This window comes from Talpa occidentalis, unplaced genomic scaffold (assembly GCF_014898055.3).
Source record: "Talpa occidentalis isolate TD23 unplaced genomic scaffold, MPIMG_talOcc4v2.1 talOcc4.16, whole genome shotgun sequence".
In the NCBI taxonomy this organism is placed as follows: Eukaryota; Metazoa; Chordata; class Mammalia; order Eulipotyphla; family Talpidae; genus Talpa; species Talpa occidentalis.
Window position 1 is genome coordinate 50,197,417 of NW_023601653.1, and position 21,938 is coordinate 50,219,354.

General features: G+C 44.5%; 2 protein-coding genes across 18 annotated transcripts in view; one reads left to right on the forward strand and one right to left on the reverse strand.

Moving 5' to 3' along the window:
• PPFIBP1 (PPFIA binding protein 1) overlaps positions 1-21,938 on the reverse strand; it is a 136,766-nt gene that overhangs the window by 56,973 nt on the left and 57,855 nt on the right. Inside the window, exon 1 of one of the 10 annotated variants that reach the window (XM_037514191.2) lies at positions 9,644-9,858. The exons of 7 other annotated variants lie outside the window; for them this stretch is intronic. The gene's annotated coding sequence lies outside the window, so the exon portion shown is untranslated. Of the gene's footprint in view, positions 1-7,442; positions 7,765-9,643; positions 9,859-21,938 lie in introns of those variants that run through there. 2 more of the 10 variants (XM_054696335.1, XM_054696334.1) reach the window with 2 other exon arrangements.
• On the forward strand, positions 7,732-20,864 carry CUNH12orf71 (chromosome unknown C12orf71 homolog). 8 transcript variants are annotated; one of them, XM_037514189.2, is made up of 4 exons: positions 7,732-8,130; positions 8,686-9,382; positions 9,703-9,824; positions 20,158-20,864. In XM_037514189.2, exons 2-4 carry the CDS (start codon positions 8,729-8,731, stop codon positions 20,162-20,164), a joined length of 783 nt encoding a protein of 260 aa, XP_037370086.1. In that variant the 5' UTR covers positions 7,732-8,130; positions 8,686-8,728; the 3' UTR covers positions 20,165-20,864. The 8 variants fall into 8 exon arrangements, with proteins under 8 accessions (XP_037370086.1, XP_037370085.1, XP_054552316.1 ...); XM_037514188.1 differs by lacking the exon at positions 20,158-20,864 and adding an exon at positions 10,768-10,910; XM_054696341.1 differs by lacking the exon at positions 20,158-20,864 and adding an exon at positions 9,872-10,096 and having other exon boundaries at positions 9,703-9,763.

Below are 21,938 nucleotides of genomic sequence, written 5' to 3' on the forward strand. Positions count from 1 at the left end.
CAACTCATGCTGGCTTTATTTTGTCAGTCGCACACAAATCCCTTCTTAAAAATGTTACTGTCTAATTAAAATTTCACCAGTCCTTTCTAAAGTAAACTGTGTAATAGAAAAAACAGACACACTCATCTTCAGTCTACGAAAATTGCTAGTCTCAGGCAATTCTAATAGATACCCTTAACTTTTACTTTAAGAAAAAAATTACCAAATTCCATTCCAGAGATTTAAAAGGGTAACTGTAATAGGTCTTCATGGAAGGAACCTCGTTCTTATTAGCAGGAAAATGCTTTTGTTTCTTCCCATATTAAGGTTTTAGTTACACAGAGTACAAAACACCCTTTCTTAGGTATACCGTTCGTTGAGTTTTGATAAATGTACAGGCCTATCACCATCAAAACAGCGCTGACCTGTTGCCAAGTGCAGCTCCCAAGCCCTTGAAATGTGATGAGTTGGAAATCAGATGTTGTGTGACAGGGCACTCTGGCATCCAAGGCTTGGTTAGGAACACAGATCGCTTAATAATTTCCTGATGGTATGATAAAATGACAACATTCTTTTCTTTTTTGTTTCTTTTTTGATGTACCCATTAGAAAATTAAAAGTTACTGGTTTACATTGGTGCCTCAAATTTCATTTTTACTTAAGGACAGTGCTGATATAGATTCCTTGTAAAGAGACAAGAAGATTTCTGTTCAGTGTAGCACATACCATTTACGCACCCCCAGCTCCTGTCAGCCACTCATCCAATTTCTAGTTCTAATTTAAGAAAGTTCATCCAACTTTCTTAAAGTTTTGCTTCTGGTTGTCTTTTAAAAATATATCTCACCCCCCGCCCTTTTTTGTCTTGTATATTCAAATTTCCTATAATCATTTTGAATTGTTTTTATAGTTTTTAAAAAGTTATTTTAACTTCAGAAGATTTTAAAAAGCCTGTCCTGACCGCTTCCTCATAAACCAATGTCATAATTAACCAGTTCCTAAGCTGGGAGGTGCCCCACAGATGCATTCTGGGTAACAAATGGAGCCTTGCACAAGTGGTCCGTAAGTGAATGGAGACGCTGTGCAGACACACAACAGCCTGCATTCACAGTCTCAGGCAGAGGTGGGGAGCTCTGAATTTTCTTTAGCCTCAAGGAAGTAGAGAGAAAGCTTTATCTGTGCTTAAAAAAAAAAAAAAGGCGGGGGTGAACTGGACAGAAATGTAAAGCAGTGAATGGGTAAATCATTTAAAGGTGGGAGGGGAAGGGGACAGCAGCTTTGGTCCCTAGGCTATGTGTCCCTGTGGGAACCCGTGATGTCAGATATGACTGCCAGGAGAGAACCAGAAACAATCAACCTGAATCTCCCTCCAGCCCCCACCCCAGGCTCACCCATGCCATCCTGCTTTTCTTCAAATTCCCTTCCAATTAAATGAAACTTAATTGTTGTCTATAAAAGGCATTCACGTTCATTCTTCAGATACTTCCTACCATCTTTCAGCCTTTCCAGAATATAAGAAAGATCAGTTCCTGTGGGGGAATGCACACTCTTCCTGGATCAACGCCCAACTCTGGGGCAGACCATCAGACAACTACGCAAACACAAATGGGATCATTAAGAACACACAACTGTGAGGCCTGAGCAGGGTTGAACAAATCTGTGTTTGAAATCTCTAAATAAAATTAAAACATTTTCCCCAGAGGGGCAATGCCAACAAAAGAGGAAGCTGTTTTGGTTTCCTCAATTACACACTAAAGTAAACCATTTGCTGCATATCCCACAGACATCATCTCCAATCATACCAAAACTCTACAAAAGGAAGACATTACTGTGTCTATGCTGTTGATGAAGCAAAGCCAGGTTAAGAATGGACTTGCTGTCACTAGGAGTGGCCTGCAATGTGGTAGACACTCAAAGGGGAGGCACACGGTTGTTAAATTCATTTTTAAAACTTAAAAAGTACAGCCAGTATTCCAACAGAGAGCTAGGAGATGACAAGAGCTAGGACCCCAGATCTGCTGTTGCGTGAGCCACTATCAGCCTTGGCCTGAAGTAGGAATGAGCCTTGATGATCAGAAATAAACCCAGAAAAGCTAAATACGCTTACACGTTGAACAGCTATACAAACGGTGGACATTTAGTTCTCACTTAAGAAATAATCAGCTGACTCCGTCATGCAAAAGCCACAGGACTATGGAGAATTCAACCAAGCCCAAGAAGAGCTTAATACCTACAAATGCTACTGGAATGGGTGGGGAACACTGAAGGAGGCAATCCACCCAAGGGCTGCTGTACTGTTGCTTTCTACAAAGATTTCAGTGTGGACAGATGTAATGACACTGAGGTGGTGATTCTCTCTCACCTGTACTCTGGGAAGTTAGCACCAGAATGATCAGCTCGTGTAAACTGATGATCGAGTTGACCGTGTTCATCTCGGAAGATGCTCAGAGCCTAGGGCTTTCTTTCCGCCCAGCAGCTGCTGCCCATGCAGGGCTGCAAGTACGGGGCAGATAGTCCCATGTTGCATAACCTGAATATAGGAACCTGCCGGACCCAGTGATCAGCATTTCAAAGTGGTGCTCTCAGCTGCCAATTCCCATTTGTAGATACTTCGGAGGACGTTGTCACATGGCCCTGACAAGAAGGTCAGTGAATGCCTGAGGCTAGACTATTGACCCAGCTCCTGCTGATGACACTTCTATTTGCTCAGAGTGGAATCCAAATGCAAAAAAGGACAGAGCAGACAGACTTTCTGGAGCAGCCCTGCCTCACAGAACCAGGAAGCACCTGGTCACAGGTGGTCACCAAGTGCCTGAAATGTGGCTGGGTGAGCGAAGAAGTGCATTTCTCATTTACTAGTAACTGTGTGTGTGACCAGTGGCATTCTGATGGATGGCACAGTTCTGGAGCTTTCAAAACAAGGTGAGTGGTATTTCTGTGCATACTGGCCACTAAATGAGTATGGAAGAAATCGCCCTAGGAGAGCTGTGTGGAAGAACCTGTCATCCCATCCACCGCGACTCATGACAAATCCATCGACCCCTGATAGACACACACCTGTGGAGGACAGAATGGGCTCTGGCAGCTGATGGGGGTGCTGTGAGCTGCACAAGTGATGATCAAAACACAACTCAGAGTGCAGTCCTGTGGATGACAGGTCCCTGACAGTGCAGCAGCTGGTTCACCCTGATCTTGGCCTCCATCCAAACACACTCTCTTCATCCCCACCCTCCTTTAGTAAGTCCGTGAGCACTGACAAAGCCTTGCCTGTTTGGGACTGGACATGTAAACACAGCATCAGAAGCTAGACCTGTCCTCTTTCCGCCCCCCAAAATAAACACTGCAAAAATGTTTCAGTTAAGAATTGGGTTTGCAAAAAGGATGTCCTTGTCACAGTAATTCTGATTAAACAGAACAGGCGATGGAAAGAAGGGCACTTCAGCCTCTTCCATTAAGCCTCACTGGTATTCCACTATAGGAGCTTCTCCCCCTCCATTTCCTTTGTTCCTGTGGTAAGATAAACACACCATGAAGTTTAACAGCTTAATCTCCTGTAAGTGTGTGGTGCAGCAGCATTAAATCAATTCACATTTACATCAGTCTTTGTCTCCAAAGGTAAAACAATATATTAATATGAAAAATGTTATTAAATATGCATGAGATAAATTAACATCAAGCTGAGGACAGTAAACATGGGAGAAGTTGGTGGGGGCGAGGAGGAAGGGGACTTTTATAAAGAATGTTTTTTTTTCTTTCTTTAAAAAAGGCAAAAGAGTAGGACTAAATGTGTAGACTTGGCCAAACCGAGTTGTAAGTTTACACATTTGTTACATCATTCACTATGCTTTTATGTACTCTTTTTAAAATGACATGGACCCAATTTTGGACTTGGGGATAAGGTGTACACACAATCTGTAGATTCCCCTCCTAATTACATCTTACACAAACCCAGGACAACAAGCAGGTCAGGAAATTAGCTTTGGGAGAGTTCTATTAACGCAAATGAAGACCTCACTGGCACAGCCCGGTTTTCCCATCATGTCCCTTCTCTGTTCCAACTCCTGACCTAGAGCCCCGAGGCACTTGGCCACCACTTGCCATCTGCAACTGTCAATCTTTTCTTGCTTAAAACCTTGACGCTTGTCAAGTTATTTTGTTGAACATCTCACAATTGGGGCTTGTCTGCTACTGTCTCATTATGAGGCTGAGATTATGCATTATCAGCAAGACTACGGCACAAATGATGCTGTGTCCTCAACACCTCAGGTCACAGGGTCCGTATCTTGTGAAAGAGCTCATAACTTCAAAGAACAAAAGAAGAAACTTATTCTAAGTTCTAAGGAACGAGTTCATTTGTATGGTGATTGAGGTTGTCTGCAAGCTGGAGAGCCAGGACTGTAGGTCTAGTCCATGTTCAAAGGCCTAAGGACCAGGGGAGCTGATGAAGTCAAGTGTAGTCTAAGCCTGGAGGCAGGAGAGGAGCCACCTCCCAGCTCAAGACACTTGGGCAAAGAGCCCGATTCCCCTTATCGGGTTTTGATCAATAGCTCAATCCAGGCCTTCCAAAGATTGCATGAGACCCACCCAAGTTAGTGAGGACAACCTTCTCTGTGTGCAAATGCTACTTAATCTTACCCAGAAGCACCCTTACAGACACACCCAGGATTAAAGTTCCACCAAATAACCTGGTAGCCCATGGTCCAGCCCAGACAAGCTGACATTAAAATCAACCATCACTCTAGCTTAACTTCCAAATTAGAAACTTCCTACTCTATAAAATTTGGGTTCCAAATCCCATCAAGTCAAATGGGTGTTCTAGTTTCTAAAGTTATTATTACTGGCTTCAGGCCTAAAACACTGTAAGTTCATGTCTTTTTTTTTTTTTTGGAACTTCCAGAAACTTTATTATGGATGCTTTTGCTTCAAGAAGAAAGGTATTTAGATAATATAACTGTGATCCAAGAAGTTGGCCCAGCAAGTCAAATCAAGGCCTAAAAGAAAAGAGCATCCAAATGTAAATCCCCTGGTCTGTTTAATTAGAGATGAAAGCTAAGTCCCATTAGAATTAACCGTACTGCTCCACAGGGTATCCAAGGATGACATGTGTTGTGGCTAATTCATGATGCTTCAGCAAAGAAAACTCCTGTGTGAATGAAAACACATCAGACTTGACAGTGATGATCCTTTTCCTGGGACAGAAAGAAGTGGGTATCAAGGACTTTCACAACTGAGCAATATATTTAAAATGAAATGTATACACATACGTATAAACAGCCCGCCCTTTGACAAGACAGGTCTGAACTACGTGGTTCCAACTCTCTGTAGACGGACACCTCACCAGACACTAATGGAGACCCGAGCTTGAGAACCAGAGCCAGATGAGGAGAAGAGAGGTGGAAAGAGCAGGGTCAGAAAGTAATAGGAGACCCTCTGCAGCAGGGCCAGGTTGCTCAGGGCTGCCTCGTGATGCCCATCACATCTGAGATACGGGCACGGAAACTACAGCAAGCGCTGGAAGAAAGGTCGGCCCCATATAGGAGCACTTTCGGGGAATGAAAAGCAAAATGTCTCACAGGGCACTGACTCTCCTGCTCTGCCCAACTGCTTGTCCTCTGCCACCCCAGAGACAACAAGGCCAGGTACTCCTCCTATTCCTCCTGTCCTCCCCCTGCTCCTCCAGCTCCTGCTCAGTGTGAAGAACACGAGGGTGAAGACTTTAAGATGACCTGCTTTTACTTTATGAGCAGGAAATGCAAAATATGTGTGACCGACAGCTCATGTTACCTTAAGACTTCTGGGCAACAGCAGGCTATTAAAGTTCTCAGCAAGTCAAATGTTATACAGGGGTTTTGACTGTGTATGGAATGGGGAGGCGGTCAGTGATCTTAACCCCCAAGTTGTTCACGGGTCAACTAAGTGTGTGGCCGTGGGTTTATGTGTGTGGGTTTATGTATGTGAGTGGTGTGTACACTATGTGGTATAAGTGTGTGCATATGTGCAAGTGTGGGTGTGTGTGCACATACTCATTTAAATTTATGCCCAGTTTCAATGATTATAAAAACTTTATGATTACTTTTAATGCTATTTAAAAATCGAAATCTTTTAGAAAGTGACCAAAAGCAAACCAAAGCCACATTCACTGTTCCTGGGAACTCAGAGCAGATGCCCTGCTCTCTTCCTGCCATCACTGCAATGTCTGCAAACAGGGTCCCTGGCTGTGAAGTTCCAACCAGACTGCAGGTTTAACTACATCTGCCAAGATGATTTTGCACTTAGAAAAGTTTTTTTGATTTGGCCTATGGATAGAGAGCTTTCTTGTCTCACACTTGTCCTCAAAATCACACACCTGCAGACAATGAAAGATCCAGCACCTCCACTTTCGAAGTACCTACTAGGAACACTGGAACAGTGAAGGCAAAGTGGCCAAACTGGACCTGTTGAGCCCCCAAGTAATCTCATGATGCCATCAGGAAAGGGCCACTGATTGAAGTCTAGGGAAGGGCAGCCAGGGAAGTGGGGGGGCTTGGAGACCTCTCAGGGAAGAAGAGGACAAGGAAAGCCATAGCTCCAGTTCTAGAAGGACCAAGACACCACGTGGCACTGAAGAGGCTGTTAATTTGGGACCAAAGAGAACAAGGGTAGAGATCTAGTGAACAGAACTGGTGTAAAAAAATCCAGACAATCCCAGCAGAAGGCAGACTCATAGTTGGGAAACTCAAAGCAGAAAATGAAGCCACTCAACCAGGCACTCTATCATTCTCCATCTTCACTTTCTCCCTTAACATCAGGGAATCACGTACTCCCTGCAACCCGCCCCTCTGCCCAGGCATGAAACTGTCTCTCTTCACAGAATCATTCTTTTCTACTTTGAAACTCTCCCCCTGAATGAACGCCCTGTCTATTTTATTGGGGGCGGGGGAGCTGACTTCCATGCCATTCCCTCTTTTCACTGCGTCCCTCTCAGGCATCTCTGAAGTGCTGTCTGGATCCACTGCTACCATTTCATCTCTTCTCGCTCGTCCCTCCACCTGGAGCAAAGCCACTGACTCCCTTCTCATTTAAGTGGACCAGTAACGTCTATCCTGCCAGATCAATTGGAAGTTTCATCTGTTTAAACCATGTCAAATATTTCAGTCTATTCTGAATGGCCTAGAAGGAGGCCTCCTCAGGAAATAGCACCATTCACTATGGCTGACAGTCCCCTCCCAGGGGAGAAAGCCTTCCACCTTCCTGCTGACCCCGTTGACCAGATCACGCTTGCTCTTCCCCACCACTGGCTGTTTCTCACACAGTGTCCCTGCTCAGCCAGGCTGTCTTCTCAACCCCACCCACTTTTTACTCCACTCACTTCTACTCCCCCCAACAGGAGCCTCTCTGCGCCCCCTCAGCTGGACCTCGGCTGAGTAAGGGGTCTCTGTTCCCTCTCCCATCCTCCCTACATTATTTTTAAGCTTTGGTGCTACTTACCGTGCTGTCCTAAAATAAGCTCTTTATGTTCGCCTCACCCAACAGGCTCTACATTCCTCAGACAGGAACTGCCTCAGGCAACCACATGACAAGGCAGCAGTGGCCACCGCTACGCTGGCCTCTTCCCTCCGCAGGGATCCTCTTCAGCCCGTGGGTGTGGAGAGAGGATGCCCAGGCAGCAAGGGGACAGCGCTTGTGGCTTTCAACCCTTTTCTCCCCTCATTGCAAATTTCTGATTATAACATGGGTCCTCGTGTTGCCATGGTAACCAACAGTCCCAGAACACAGTCTTCTGGCAGTTGGACTTTCAGCCACTGAGACTCAGGATGCGAAGGATTTTTAACTAAGGTCCCTAGCTTATGGCTCAGGAGCAGGCCCTGGCAGGTGGTGACGTGTGCATGTGAGGGAGGGTACATGTGCACAGCTGTGAGTTCCCCACCACACAGACATACTGGGCATTGTAGACACAGCTGGACTGGTAAGGTCCACCTGATGCGGGGGGCGGGAAGCTAGGCTTCTACTGGGCTACCTACATGTTTCTGGAAAGTCATTTGGTACCATCAAGAGTCTTTTAGTTTATCTGAGGTCTTGGATCCATTTAACTCACATATGGGAATACAAAGAGATTTATGGACAGTTCATTGAGAATTTAGTTACTGAAACAATAACTACCACCTAGCAGTCCTTAGTAAGTCATTAAAAAGGACAGAACTACCATATGCATGTTTACTGGGGGATGTGCCATAAATCAGAAAAGCTCAGTTTCAACCACTGATGTGACATTCACATGCACTTCTCATGTGTGGATGTGCACCTATATGTACACATGGCATGTACATGCATGCACATATAAGAAAAGATAATAAGGAAACCCACCAAATGCGCCCAGGAAGGTTACCATTACCTCTGGATGGGGGGATCACATGTCTATTTTCACCTTTATCCTTCTCTGTATTTTAAAAATTCTGCGGTATCCCTTTTTGTTTATAATACAAATTATTTGAACTGCAGCTAAGACAGAATATGGGAGGCACGTGGTGGAATGCATAGTAGAGAGGGTTGTTACATGAATTTTTATGGGGGAGGGCTGCCTCTTTTGTCCTTTGCTCAAAATTGAACAAAGAGGACAGACTTCATCAGAATACGAGTTCCAGATAGGAAAGGGGAGGATGATGTTGTGGCTGAGCTGTCAGGACTCCCCTTTCCTTCTCCTGAATCCCACTTTTTTTTTTTTCTGTTGAAGCTTCCTGAGATAAGGGAAAACTGAGACTGGAGCTGGCAACTACATGGCACATTCTTCCAGCAGAAGCAACCCTACTGACATGGAAGATTGCAGCTCAGAATCAAACCTGAGCCTCTCTGTGGGCCACTTCCCCTGTGAGGACATCTCCTATGAGAACACAATCTCCTACGAAGACACGTCATCTGAGGGTCCCTTGATCCTGCCCTTTGTCCCTCCGATTCAAGGGACATGGTGGACTGAAGGGGCAGGGAGACTTGTAGGGAAACGAGACCAAGTTCAGGACAGCCCAGAGCAGTTCTGCAAACTAAGCATCAGTCTGGCCTGGGATATTGATGTGGGAGCTCACCATGCAGACCCCATAGCTCATCTGGACCAAATCAGAGACACCCAGTGGGTAGAAAAGCATCCTAACAGGGGGACACAACTGACTCTCAGCAAACTCCATAATCTTGTGCAAAAGCTTGACAGATTTCTAGAAAATCTGAAAGATGAAGAAGATGATGTCTCTGTGTTCCCTGAATCTGCTCTGGAGGAAGATTCCCAGCTGTCCAGCAGTTCCCTTCCAGATATGGTCCAGACCAGCCATCAGGAACACAATGTTTGTCAAGATCTGTCCAACCTCAACCCACTGGAAAAGGAAGAGGTTATGCAGCCTCCTCAGAGGTTTTCATGGCTCCAGGAGCAGGAACTTGTTGTGGTGAGCACACAGATGCATCCCAGGCAAGCAGGGGACAGGCCCAAGGGAAGCGGGGAGTAAGTGCAACATGGGGAGCAGAACCACCTGGATGACTGGTAACAGCAAGGAAAGGGGTCAGGGTGGGGCTGAAGAGGAAATAGGAGGGAGAGTAGGGAGTAGGAAAGCACTGCCCTCCTGCCATGGATGCATGTAAGTACTGATCAGTATTAAAACACTAGAGGTTTTTTGAGCAAGAGAACCGGAGTCCCAGACATGGCTCACCATCGACTCCACTGCAGTCCAGGGGCACCTCTCTGACTCATCACTCGTTTTCTTGGCAGAGGTCAAGTCAGGCCACTGGAAACCGAAGAACAAGCATCAGGGAGTCCTCGCTTTCATCAGGTCAGCTGGAGCGGGAGGATGCCCAGGGCCACACACAGACCGGGTCCTGCCTGAACTTCAGGTGGGTCTTCCGCTGGCTCTGGCGACAAGTCCTCTCCTCACTTCCAGGGAGAGGGCAGCCTGACCAGGCCCCCCAAAACCCCCATCAGCTACCACAAAAGAGAAGACTCTTTCATAGAGGCAAGCGAATCCAACCTCAGGAATCCCTTGAAATAGGACAGTCTGTATTGCCCGATTTTTAAGCTTTTTCATAGCCCCGTTCATTATTTCCCAGAAGGTAATTTCCCCCCAAATAAACAAAACAAATAGTCTTGCTATCCATCTCTTGCTCTTTCTAAGGCCCCCTGGACTCAGATGTGGTCGAGGAAACTGAAATGTGCTCTCGGCAAGTCCAAGCAGTGTCATTCTTTCTCATCTGAAGCTATTCTTTTCCCTCCTCTCCCCTTTCCTACTATGTTTCAACCTCTATTACTTGTTTTATGCATTTTAATGTTTTTGGTTCTGTCATCCAGATGATAACTAGCATCATCTGTTAAGTGGCTGTTATTTACAGGCACGAAGGGAAGTATTAGAAACTATAATAATCCTTGGTGGCTGAGAGATGGGATTTTGGATGGGCGAATTAAGATTTTTTTTTTTTTAAGTTAAATGCTACTGGTGGGCCATTTGGTTACAAGACTATATAACTGGAAGAGCACCACTTCACATCTCAATGGGTGCCCATGTTCACCCCACCATGCCTATTGTGATTAGACCAAATCCTATTTCCAGAAGGCGGCGCGGGGAAGCCCTCCTCCACTCCTGCAGAACCCCATGGCTTTTCCATCCCCTCAGCCCTGGGGAACTGGTCCTTAAAGACCCTGCTTTATGGTTACTTTGAAGCCAAGATTCATCCTTCCAGGGGTTGCTGACTTGCCCCTGTCTAAGCTGTGCCCTGACCCCACCCTACTGCCCTTGTACCTTCATGTGTTCTTAAGTTCTCTTTATATGACTCTTTTATCCAGACTCCAAGCTCTTGAAGGTCTGCAAGCATCTGGTCTCAGTTCCTTTTTACCAAAGATCCTAACACAGTGCCTGCTGTCACTATATTAACTTTTTTGTATACTGGGTACCTATTTCTCGGAATGTTTTCCCACATAATTTTTTAAGTGAAACATAACAGCCTAGAGTTATTATTATTTGAGTCAAAAGCAATTGGCTAGCAGGGCTAAGAGCTGGGAGGGGGCATGGGAAAGCAAGAAGAGGAAATGGTTATCAGTGAACAGTCAAAGGTGGTGACCTATAGACTGAGAAACCAAGACAAGAGGAATACAGCACCTCCTCTAGAAAGTTACTTCCACAATACACCAGAGCCTTCACACTGCTTTAGACAAGACTCAATGATGTGCCGAAAAGGAAGGCCATGTCTCCTTCCATCATTGTGCACACAGTTATGTAGTTAACTTAATTTTTTCTCTAGTCATGAAGGATAACTCCACCCAGATGGCCCACACCAAGAAGCACCCTGGTCCAACTGTGGATTTCTAACATAGCTGGGTCTACTTTTCAGTGTTGTCTAAACCTGCCTGACAGATGTGACTCTAGTCTAAAAGTCAAGCAATGGACTCTGCAAGCCTTTACCATAAAGTCTACTTTAAGTGCTCCTTGGGGTCACCACCATGTCCCAGAAAGCCAGTGTAAGCATTTGAGAAGAGGAATTATCACCATACCTCCTCACACATCCTTGTGCCCACTGTGCTATGATGCTCTAAGCAGCACAGCAAACTCTGAGCAGGTCCTCTGCTATCTGTCCCTCTCTGGGGCTGGGGCTGGGGCTGGAAGAGGCTCACTACCCCTGAAGGGCTGAGAGCAAACAGTGATGGACACTAGGTTTACTGTCACCTCGAACCTCTTGTAGAGTCACTACACTTGCCAGGCACGTACTACCTCGTAAACCAAAATTTTCAGGATCCATTATCTCATAGATCAACCAAAAATCATTTCTTCAAGTGAAATGCTTCACCTTGAAACCCACCAAGTTCAGGGCCTAAATCAGTGAGCAATTACCTCAAATATTCACATTCTGTAATCTCTAACCCCATAACAGAAGCTAGTGTGAGAATAGATCAAGCCAATGGAGGGACTAGCTCACCCCAAACATGGAATTTTAGTAGGCTAATGTAAATCTTACAGACCACTCCACAGCATGCTAATGTCTCACTCAGCAGGCCCCCCATGAGAGAAACAAGAGTGTGACTGAATCACAACAAAATGAAACAGTCATTTCCAGACTCAAACAATGCAATGTGCAAATTCATGACTCTGGAGGCTGCCTGGGTCCAGGTCTACCTGGTGGTAAAAAAAGTGTCCAAAATCCTCTTACAAAACAGGAAGAACACAAAGCAAATGACAAATGAATTGCTTGAGGGAGTCTGGTAAGGTCCTCACCCCAATGTTTAAGAATAGTTTTGTTTAGGCAAGAGGAACTATTAACTGCTTCGAAAGTACAAGTCTTATAATTATGAAATGCAAGTGAGAGAATTTACATTGCATGCAGGATGCTCTCTAATTTCAAGATGGGCAGGTGGGTTTTATATTGCTTGCCTGGAACCAAGCTTTTCCTGCTACCCCCTAATACCTCAAGTAAGAGAACAACACACTTCTTTCAAAATTGAAATAAGATCCCATCAGATAACACTGAGTCACTAAGTGAGCCAGTCATGAACAGGGTACACACAGAAGCCTTAGGATAAATTCCCAAAAGGATTATAATAAGCCTTGATCAAGGAATCCGCTTCCTAAACAACGTCTGCTTATTATTCCGCCTTTCAAAGGGATTCCACGGTTGTGGTTCCATTCAAATACAATCTAACAGGATTTAGTAAAAACTACTTCTGGGGGCAAATAAAAAAAATGGGGGGCATTTTCAAATGGAAGGGGAAACATCAAATATTTCTTAGATGGTGGCTGTGGGGTAAAAATGATCACATTATTATTGAATTTTCTTAGTCTAGAAAGAAATCACACAATGACAATGTACTGTTCATTCCTCATCTGCACTGATAAAAATCATAAGTACAAATTCCCCAAACTAAAGATCTCTCTCTTACCCCCTCCTTCCCTGCATATCTACTCAAAAAAAGAAAACACTAGGCGACACAGGTTCCCCCTGCTATCTGAAAACAGTGTTCCTATGAAACCTACCGCAGACCCAAAGGATGTTAAGTGAAGAATTGATTACCAATAATTTACATGGAAAAATTTTGAGCATTTCCAGACACAAACAAAAACCTACCAAATCATACCAGATAACATATGAAAGCTAAAACAACACTAGCATCTAGTAAAAGCAGGGATGAAATGATAAATATGCACATGTATAAAATTATTCCAGGGAAGGACTTGGTGGGGTTTCTCACTATTTGGGGTGCTACTGCAAAACAAACTAAACTCTATTTTTGCTTTTTCTGCCCCCAAAATTTGAATCCTCTTCAGATTTCTCTGGGCTCACAACAACAGGCACTAACATAGGTCTTTAAAAACTTCATGATGTAACTCAAACTTTGAAAAAGCAAGGATATATATTGGTCTATGTTTGGCTATTTTTGAGTTTCACTTTCTTCACCTTCTCTGCTATGTCTTTGGGGCCTAGATTTTACTCCAATGGGGGTTCAAAGGGAAAAATTTCCTCCAGTAAAGTAACTTCAAAATTTCAGGTCTAGTACTATATCATAACATTGCTCATAATATAGTCACACCTTCTTAATGACATTTCGGTCACAACAGACCACAAATATAAGTGTGCTCCCAATGGTCTAGGCATGCAGAGGGTCCGGCCATCAGGATGGAGCCATGACACACACTGACAGAATTGCCTAAGGATTCATTTCTCAGAAGGCACCCCAGGGGTTAAGTGGCACATGACCACTTCTGAGTCACGTGAGGTTTGAGAAAGAACACTGAAAACGCTAAGTGAGTGACTGCCTGCTGAAGAACAGGATACGTACCTGGTCTCCAAGAATTACCCTACAAACTACTTATCAGCTACCAATTATCACAGGATTTGAGGCCTGCTCATCTCATGTTTAGCTTCCAAAGAACTTCATGGGCATTTTCTTTTTCTCATATACCAGGTACAGTTTATTGCATAATGATACTAATAATTCCCACAAGTTGTTTGACTTTTCCTTTTATTTTGGGTGATGCTAGATTGTTCTGCTTCTTCCAACCAAAGCAGCAACATTAGCAAAAAGTTGCCACATAATGCACTGGACCTATCGGAAAGGAAGGTGCTACTACCATCTTCACTAATGTCTTTTGGCAATGACTTCTCCTACAATTAAAGCTATAGCTTTTCTTTAAACAAGTGCACACATTCCTATGTCCCGGACACTGTGCTAATGATTCAGAAAGCTAAGAGACTCTGGGTGCCCTACTCTTCAATCCTAGGTTCATTAAATCTTAGATGACACTCCCAGTTTCAGATCCTGGGCCCACCACCTACTTGGTATTATTTAACCTCTCACGACGTTTCATTTTATCTATAAAATGTGATACTGACAGCACTGACCTCAGAATGCTGTGGTAAGGACTGAATAAAAATGCCTGCTACCGAGAGCTTACAAATTGTAGCTGCTGCCAGTTGCTGTCATATAATTCCTTTGCTTTAAAAATTTGCCATGGCTCCTACTGATTACATAATAAAATCCAAGCAAATTGCCATTACCACTCTATAATAGAATCCTGATGTAGTTCCAGGCTTATTTACAAGGTTTGCTTCTCACCCCTCATGCTTCTTGTACTGTGTGCCCCCTGCTGTTGCTCCTGTACTTTTCTGCCTCAGTGCCTTTGCTTGAACCATTCCCTACCACTTCAGTCTGCCGTTACCCACCTACTCCCCAAGCCACCCTTCAAGGCTCCATTAAACTCAAGCTTTCTTAAAGAACTGCACAGCCTGGAAATAACCTTCCCTTCTGCTGTGCTACCACAGCACTGTAGCAAGTGTTCACATTATCCTGTAGCAAGTGTTCACATTATTCTGTGAGAAATGTGCTTTCTCACACCAGACAAAAACCCCTCTGTTCTGCTTATCTTTTCATGCTCCAAAATCATTGTCCTAATTTCTGCACCTATTAGCTCCATGATAAATATTTGGTGAAACAAATGGTTAATCTGCAGGAATAATTAAAACAAATAGCACTGAAACTGTACATCATTTCCTCTCATATAAAATTTAACCAGCTTCTACTTTAATTGAGCCTAATCCCTGGATATGCATTCTGGGAAGCATGTGTGTGGCATCATAAGGTGTTTCCTGAGTTGAAAGCTCAGTTCTGTACAACAGATAAAGCTAGTCAACAAAAGAAGAGCCACATCTTTCTACTTGTCTGAGTAGGAAACCGATATTCTAACCTCTTTTTATTTAAGACATTTCAAAAGCCTATGTATTTCCAAATCCTGCAGATAATGCTTAGACTCATCCATTTGCTCAAACACATTTACCAAACCTTAACATGCCAGAGGCTGTACAAAGGGAAGAGTATGACGGAGCCTGCCTTGAAGAACTCACATGTGCCAGGACATGTGCATTTCACCAGGCACAGTAGGACACTTTAATAGGAACTGGAGCTGAGAGAGGAACAACACTGGCATAGGGAATGGCCTATGCAAAGGCCAGAGGTCCTAGAGACTGGAGAAGCAGAACAAAGCCCTTTGTAACTTGAAATTGGGTATATTTGGGTAAATGGTAGGAGATCAAAATATGAAGTGGAGGGATGGAGCCAGGTTTCTAAGGAGTTTTGAATTGTGTCCTTTGGGGAGTGTGAAGATTTTGAAGCAAAAGACTGAGGTGATTAAATCCATGTTATGGAAAGAAGTTTCTAACCACAGCAATGTGGCAGTAATATTAGAAGGAGGCAAACAGCCAGCCAGGCTCCCTGGCAAGATAGAAGGAGTCAAACGCACTTAAGCAATTTTCTCCATATGGTTGACACTACCCTTATTTCATTCTCCAGGCTACACCAGCTCTAAGATACTCCTGTTTCTGACAGCAAGCCTGTCCATGAGTTAATTTAGTCAATACAGCTAGGACTTATATATGCTGAAAAGATGCCCAGGCTCCTAAGGGGGCCTACAGTGGGCCCTTTGTGGTCACCACAAAGCCAAGAGCTCTTTGCTCTTTTTCTCATTCATGTATTTAGCTCCTAATCACTCGCTGAGGTCCCACTATGTGCAGTCCACTATTCCGGTTCATGCCAAGGACATGGGGACACACAGGTGATTGTGATGCTAAAAGCCCAGGAAGAAGGGTTCACTGTCATATGTTCAACAACAGGAAATACCCCTTGGGCAGGTTTTCCTTGATGCCCTCGATCTTCCGTGATCTTCCCAAATGTGTTGTGAATATTGCTCATAGCACCAGCTCGTAATACATTCTTGTCTTCAAGGAATGGTTTCTACATGACCTGCAGAGCTGGACTGAGGCAGATTCCTGCCACAGTCATTGGGATGACTTGCTTATATAACAGAGTAGACAATTGTGAATCTGCCCACTCACTGAAATTTATTTCTAACCCCAAATCTATACTCTGGATGCTTTAACAGTCACGTGTGGATGTGCACAGAGCAGCAAAAATCAGATAACTTTGTGCATGTCCAGGTCAAGATCAAGCAGGCCTGCCCGCTCTACCTTCTCGAATCAGCTCAGTTTTGATCCACTAAACAAGCAGAGTGTGTCCAGGCCCCATTTCGTGTATACTGGGGCTTTTGGGGGGTGATTTTACTATGTCAAGTGGTCCCCAAACCTAGTCCTGCAGTGCCAGTCAGTGTTCCAAAATGCAGGAAGGGTGAAACAAGCTTTATGGGGGAGAAATGAGGTACATGAGACAGGCCTCACTACTCAAGCATCACTTAGAGCTGCTGGCTGGAAGCTCACTGCTAATGAGCCAACACCAAATACTGAAGAGCTCCCTTTAGACAGAAGAAAGTTATGCCTTAATCAGCAGAGAAGATGTGGTGACAGGGTGACAGCCACCCAAGCCTGTCCTCTGCCCCCCGAAGCAAAAGCTCCTTCTCTCTAGTTCACAATTCATGGCAACTGTATAGGCTGGACTTCTACAAACGGCAACTGCCTGGACTAAGTCAGGCAAAGCTGCAAGGCAGCAGCCAGAATACACCGACCACGGTCAGCTCTGTCTGCTGAGGACGCACTGAGCAGAGTCACAAGCAAGGGAACCAAAATCACCTTTGGATGCCACCACACTTGGGTAGAATATACCATATCTTCTACCCCTCCAGACGCATCAGACCTGGCCTCACTTCAGGAAGGGCTCACTGTTGCTTAGCTGCCCGGGGCAGGAAGGAGCAGGGTCAGCAGGCCAGAGGCACCGGGGACAAGATAAGAGGGCTTGGCTTTGGTTTTTCTCTTAGAAGAAATCTTATACAGTAAAGGCCTGCTACTTCTTGAAGGCCACGTCCTTCCTGCCTGAAGCTGGGTTTTCTGATGACACAACCATTCTGAAAGCACCAAAACTCAGGACCAATTGTGACTGTAAAGAATCAAAAAGTCCAGTTTTTTCAACAGCAAACTCATTCCTTAACTTCTCAAAACTTACAGAAAATAAGACCATTTAAATCTCACCTAATGATCCAAAACTTTCGAGAACGCCCCAAAAGCCACGCTTCCTTTCAGGAAAGCTAACCCCCAACAGCAGGAAGTAACTTCAGGACATCACTGTGTGGGATCTGCCTTCTCAGCTCCAGGAATTCCAGGCATGAGAACCCAAGGCTACAATGGAGAATTCCATCCTGTCTTCCTGACTCTCTCCCAGGTTGAGAGAGTGTTTATTTGTTGAACACAATGGTCATCCAACTGCAGATCTGTTGAAAAGCTTCCAAGCAAGAGGAGAGGACGTGGGAGGAAGAGGCACAGCTCCTCAGCAATCAAGAGCAAAAGGGAAAAAAAGCTGGATCTAAAATATAGTACAAAATGCCCAGAATAGCCCAGAAAGACAGCTGATGACCTTTTCTTCTCAATCCCTTCATGTCATAGGACCAAATGGCCCAAGTATATAAAGTCAAGCACATAACTCCTACCACAGAAGAAAAAGAATAAAGTAAAAACAAACACACAACCAAGAAAAGTTGATGGTATGAGGACAATTTTGCCTTTAAAACACAAACTGAAAACCAGGGACAAGCAGAGTTATCACACACCTCAGTTCAAGGTCATGGTCACAGGTCAAGGTCATGGCCACAGGAGACTGTCAAGAATACTTCAAGGTCTGACATCAACCATCATTTCTAAAGAGACAGCATGTGTGCTTTCTTGCCTACACACTAAAGGGCTGCTACCTAGTAGCTGCTAACTGCCCACAGCTAATTAAGTCTCCTGTTCGAAGAAGCCAGCATTGATCTGACGAGGAGACAGCTGAGGGTATGCCGAGGGCACAGAACTTCTGGGGGCCCTGCCACAGCTCTTTCCTGATGATGCACAGTCTGGAGCTAAGTAGTGGGAATGATGGAACCCCTTCTTCCACTTCTTCACTCCTAAATCAACAGACAGCCTCAGCTGATTCCACCTCTGCAGCCAGAACACAAGTCTCCCCCAAATACCCAAACCTGACATGACAGACCCACTAGCTGAAGTCAGAATTCCTTTAAACCTTTTGCCCCTTCTTAAAAAGCTGCTGGGATTACAAACGTAAGTGCCATCAGAGATAGTAAAGGCCTCAAGTGACATGATGAATGTCTGGCAACTTGAGAGAAAAGCATGTACCTGTCCCATTCCAAAGCCAGTACTCACATACCCACACCCCAAGTTCTTGAATTGTTCATTTGCTAAATGTGGAAAACCATTTCTTTCTCTGTCTGCAGTTAACTCTATTGTGACTCTGTGTAAGTTAAAAAAAAAAAAAAAAAGCAAAGTCAGTGACTGCTGATACCTACAAAGTGAGAAGAAAACAAGGGCTGCTATGGCTTCAGTCGGACGAGCAAAGGACTTCAGCCTCACCCTCCATCCACACTCACACAACAAGGAAGTGTCTACTTGAAGAACAGTCTTAAAGACCCAACTCCATCAACTTTCTATGGGAAAGGTGATCTCAGATATTTGGTAGGAGACGGAGAAAGAATGAAAACAAAGCAACGGGAAACCCTTTTGAGAGGTTTCTTGATGAAAAAAACTTCACTTACGTGTTGTCTCGCGTTATAATGAACCAGTGATGCAAAACCCACCACAGAACTGATGACATCACTGCAAACAGGAGGGCTACATGCAGCAGTCTTTTCACATGAATAAGCGATATTTAGTCCAGAAATGACAGGAGGTAGTAGAGTTCATCCCCAAATAAGTGATGAAGGCTGCAAAATGGGCATGGAGCTGGGTGTACAGGGGCAGTGGGATGGAGGCTGCCCTCCTCTGGGAATGACTGCCCCTCAGTAGTTACAATCCCAGAGTAGAAACAACTCCTACCCAAGGTGGAATGAGCAAGGTGGCCTGAGTCTAGCCCTGCAAAATCGCACAGCCTCCTGGGCCTTAGGGAGACAGAACAGTGAAGCCAATGAGAGCCCCAGCTCATCCTTAGACTCAAAGGCTCTCACTGCTTTTTTCCCTCCACCATCCATAAGAACCATCAGCACAAGCAGAGTCACTTCTCCTGGTCCGCTGTCAGAACATCTAAAGTGACCAGAAGCACAAAAATGCCCAAGCTGCTACTTAAATTCTTTCCAATGCATCATCCTGCGTCAGCATCATGCAGACACCTCTAAGGACAGAAGTGAGAACTCAAATGCAATTTTGATGGGATGACGCTATTTAGCATTTACTCTCATGTATTACTTCCATTTACGCCAACATTTCATGTCCATGCTAATTTTTAAATAATGCTCTTTAATGAATATTTTCTTCAACATCAGAAACAATATCAAAACAAAGGTCAGTTTCATTTGGGACTCATCCAGCTACTACAGGAATGCTGGAGAATTTAAATAGAAACCCAAGGAAGGTCAATCACGGCTTTCCAAATGCAGCTGAGCCCTATATTTAAGAATCATGTCTTGGATATTATTCCTTTAATTTAAAAAGACATATAAACGTCCTTTAGTGGACAGAGCAGGTGAACCTGAGCTGATTATAGCAGACGCCAGAGTGACAGTGAAGGCAAATGTCCTCCCACAGCTTAAAGTCAGAAGAGTCCACTCATGGGTTCTTCATCTTTTGGGGACATTATTCCATGAACTTCGATCATGCTAAAACCGCTCCAGCTCCAGCTCCACCCCCACTATTATAAGTAGCAAAATCTGCTCACTTGGGATGAATCTATAAACATGCCTAGAATGAGGTATTGTTACCTTTCAAGAACTCGCAGAATTCTCAACTTCCTAGTCCCATTTTAAATTAACTTCTGTTTTTACAGATGGTGAAACTGATTCCAAGGCTTAACGACAGACCTGAGGCATCACAGCTTGTGGGCAAAGAAGTCAGAACTTGAGTTTCAACATTTTGGGTCAAATCTCTTTTACTAAAGTCACTCTAAAAGTCTCCTTTTTAGGACACTGGTTTATTAATTTGTTAAAGGTTCATGTCACCGACAGCAAGATCAAGCTGAGTCTACACCACGTGGCCCAATCGTTGGTCCAGGGTTCACTAACATGTGGGAAAATACCACTGGCCACAGCCAACTGAACACACCCCGAGACTGGCTGTGATCTGCGGTGAATCTCCCTCCCAACCTATCACCAAAGACTCTGGGTAACAGGATTTTGTTGGCAAAATGCCTGGCAAGACTTGAGTGCCGTATATATAAAATTGCTACTTTGCTTTGTGTGAAAGGATCCAACATTGCCATGTCCCTCAGAGCTCTCCCCGAACTTAGCGAGTAAAGCATTTCAACCACCGAGAGTTCCCAGTGACTCACCCCGGGAGGGCCAGGCCAGGGACACACGGACAAATGTTTCCCTTCATCCTGCCTTTGAGTTTCAGTTTAGGGTGATGCAAGTGGGAAAATATTTTTGCTAGGCTTCACCATCCTTAAAAAAAGAAACTAGCTTTATTGTTTTAAAAAACAGATCTGAAAACGCCTATCAATATCAGATACAGAATGACATGGCTGATAGCAGTAATAGTAAGATGGGATAATTATGAGAATGGCTGTTTTTAGTGCTTGTGCTCTATGCCCAGACACTTCTTGCTCACTCTATGCCAGTAACCTGTCACCACAATCCTCAAGCATGGGCATATGAATGTCCCCATTTTACAGCTAAGGAAGCTGACCCAGCGAGGCCATGAATACAGAGGAACACAGAACTATGTCACCTCAAGGCCACAAGTTCACATGCTGTCTGCATCTGAAAAAGAGACCTTTCTCCTACTTTGGCAATTTTGCTGATTAAGTTCATTCCTGGTTCACGATTGCTACTTTAGGGACTGGTTTTTCAAGTCTTGCTTAAAACAAAGTTAGATTTGATAAATTTATTAAGAAAAATGCTTTTCAAACCCCTTCTAAGACCCAGCCTGCCTGCTCAAGTCAATATTTATTTCTCTGTTTCTCTTCTTGTTCATAAACACTTCAGGTCTCACAAGTCAACTCTGCCCCTAGGGGGTCACATTCCAGGCTCTCGATCTGAAGGTTGACATAACCTAACCATGACAAGTGGTGGCCAGACACATCTCCCTTCTGAATATGTTTCCCCTCTGAATCTGACTTCCTCTCTGAAGTCCCTTCCAGGGCCAGGCAAGCGATGGCCTACAGGCCAGGGGAGCAAGCTGGCACCTGACACACAATCTCAGAGGGCTTCCACCTGCCCCCCACAGACAGCAATAACAACCACTTCCTCTGTTCCTGTCCAGCATGCTTAGCTAGGACCGCAAGCCAAGCAGACAAGTCACCTGGCTTCCTAAATCAATTTGTCTGCTACCAAAGACCTAGTTTAGCATTGCTCCATGGACCAAGGGGTCCTGAACAAACACAAAAGATAAGCACAGGAACACTCCCTGGAGTGCTGTTTATGATGTGCCCAGACTAGACATTGCTACACTCCCAATGACCATAAATGAGATGGAGAGAGAAGGCCCTGGGAGCGAGGACCAAGACAAAAGCCAACAGTACACATCTCAGGGGAGGAATTTCACTGAAGCCATAGGAAAAGGGCCCAACATGATAAAACCGGCGGGACTGAAAGATTCTGTTTACATAAA

Bases quoted from the DNA above. Each gene is read 5' to 3' on its own strand.
- CUNH12orf71 (XM_037514183.2), top strand. From the start codon at position 8,729: ATGGCACATTCTTCCAGCAGAAGCAACCCTACTGACATGGAAGATTGC. The intron at 9,383-9,702 runs GTGAGCACACAG...TTTTCTTGGCAG, and splicing joins AGGAGCAGGAACTTGTTGTG to AGGTCAAGTCAGGCCACTGG.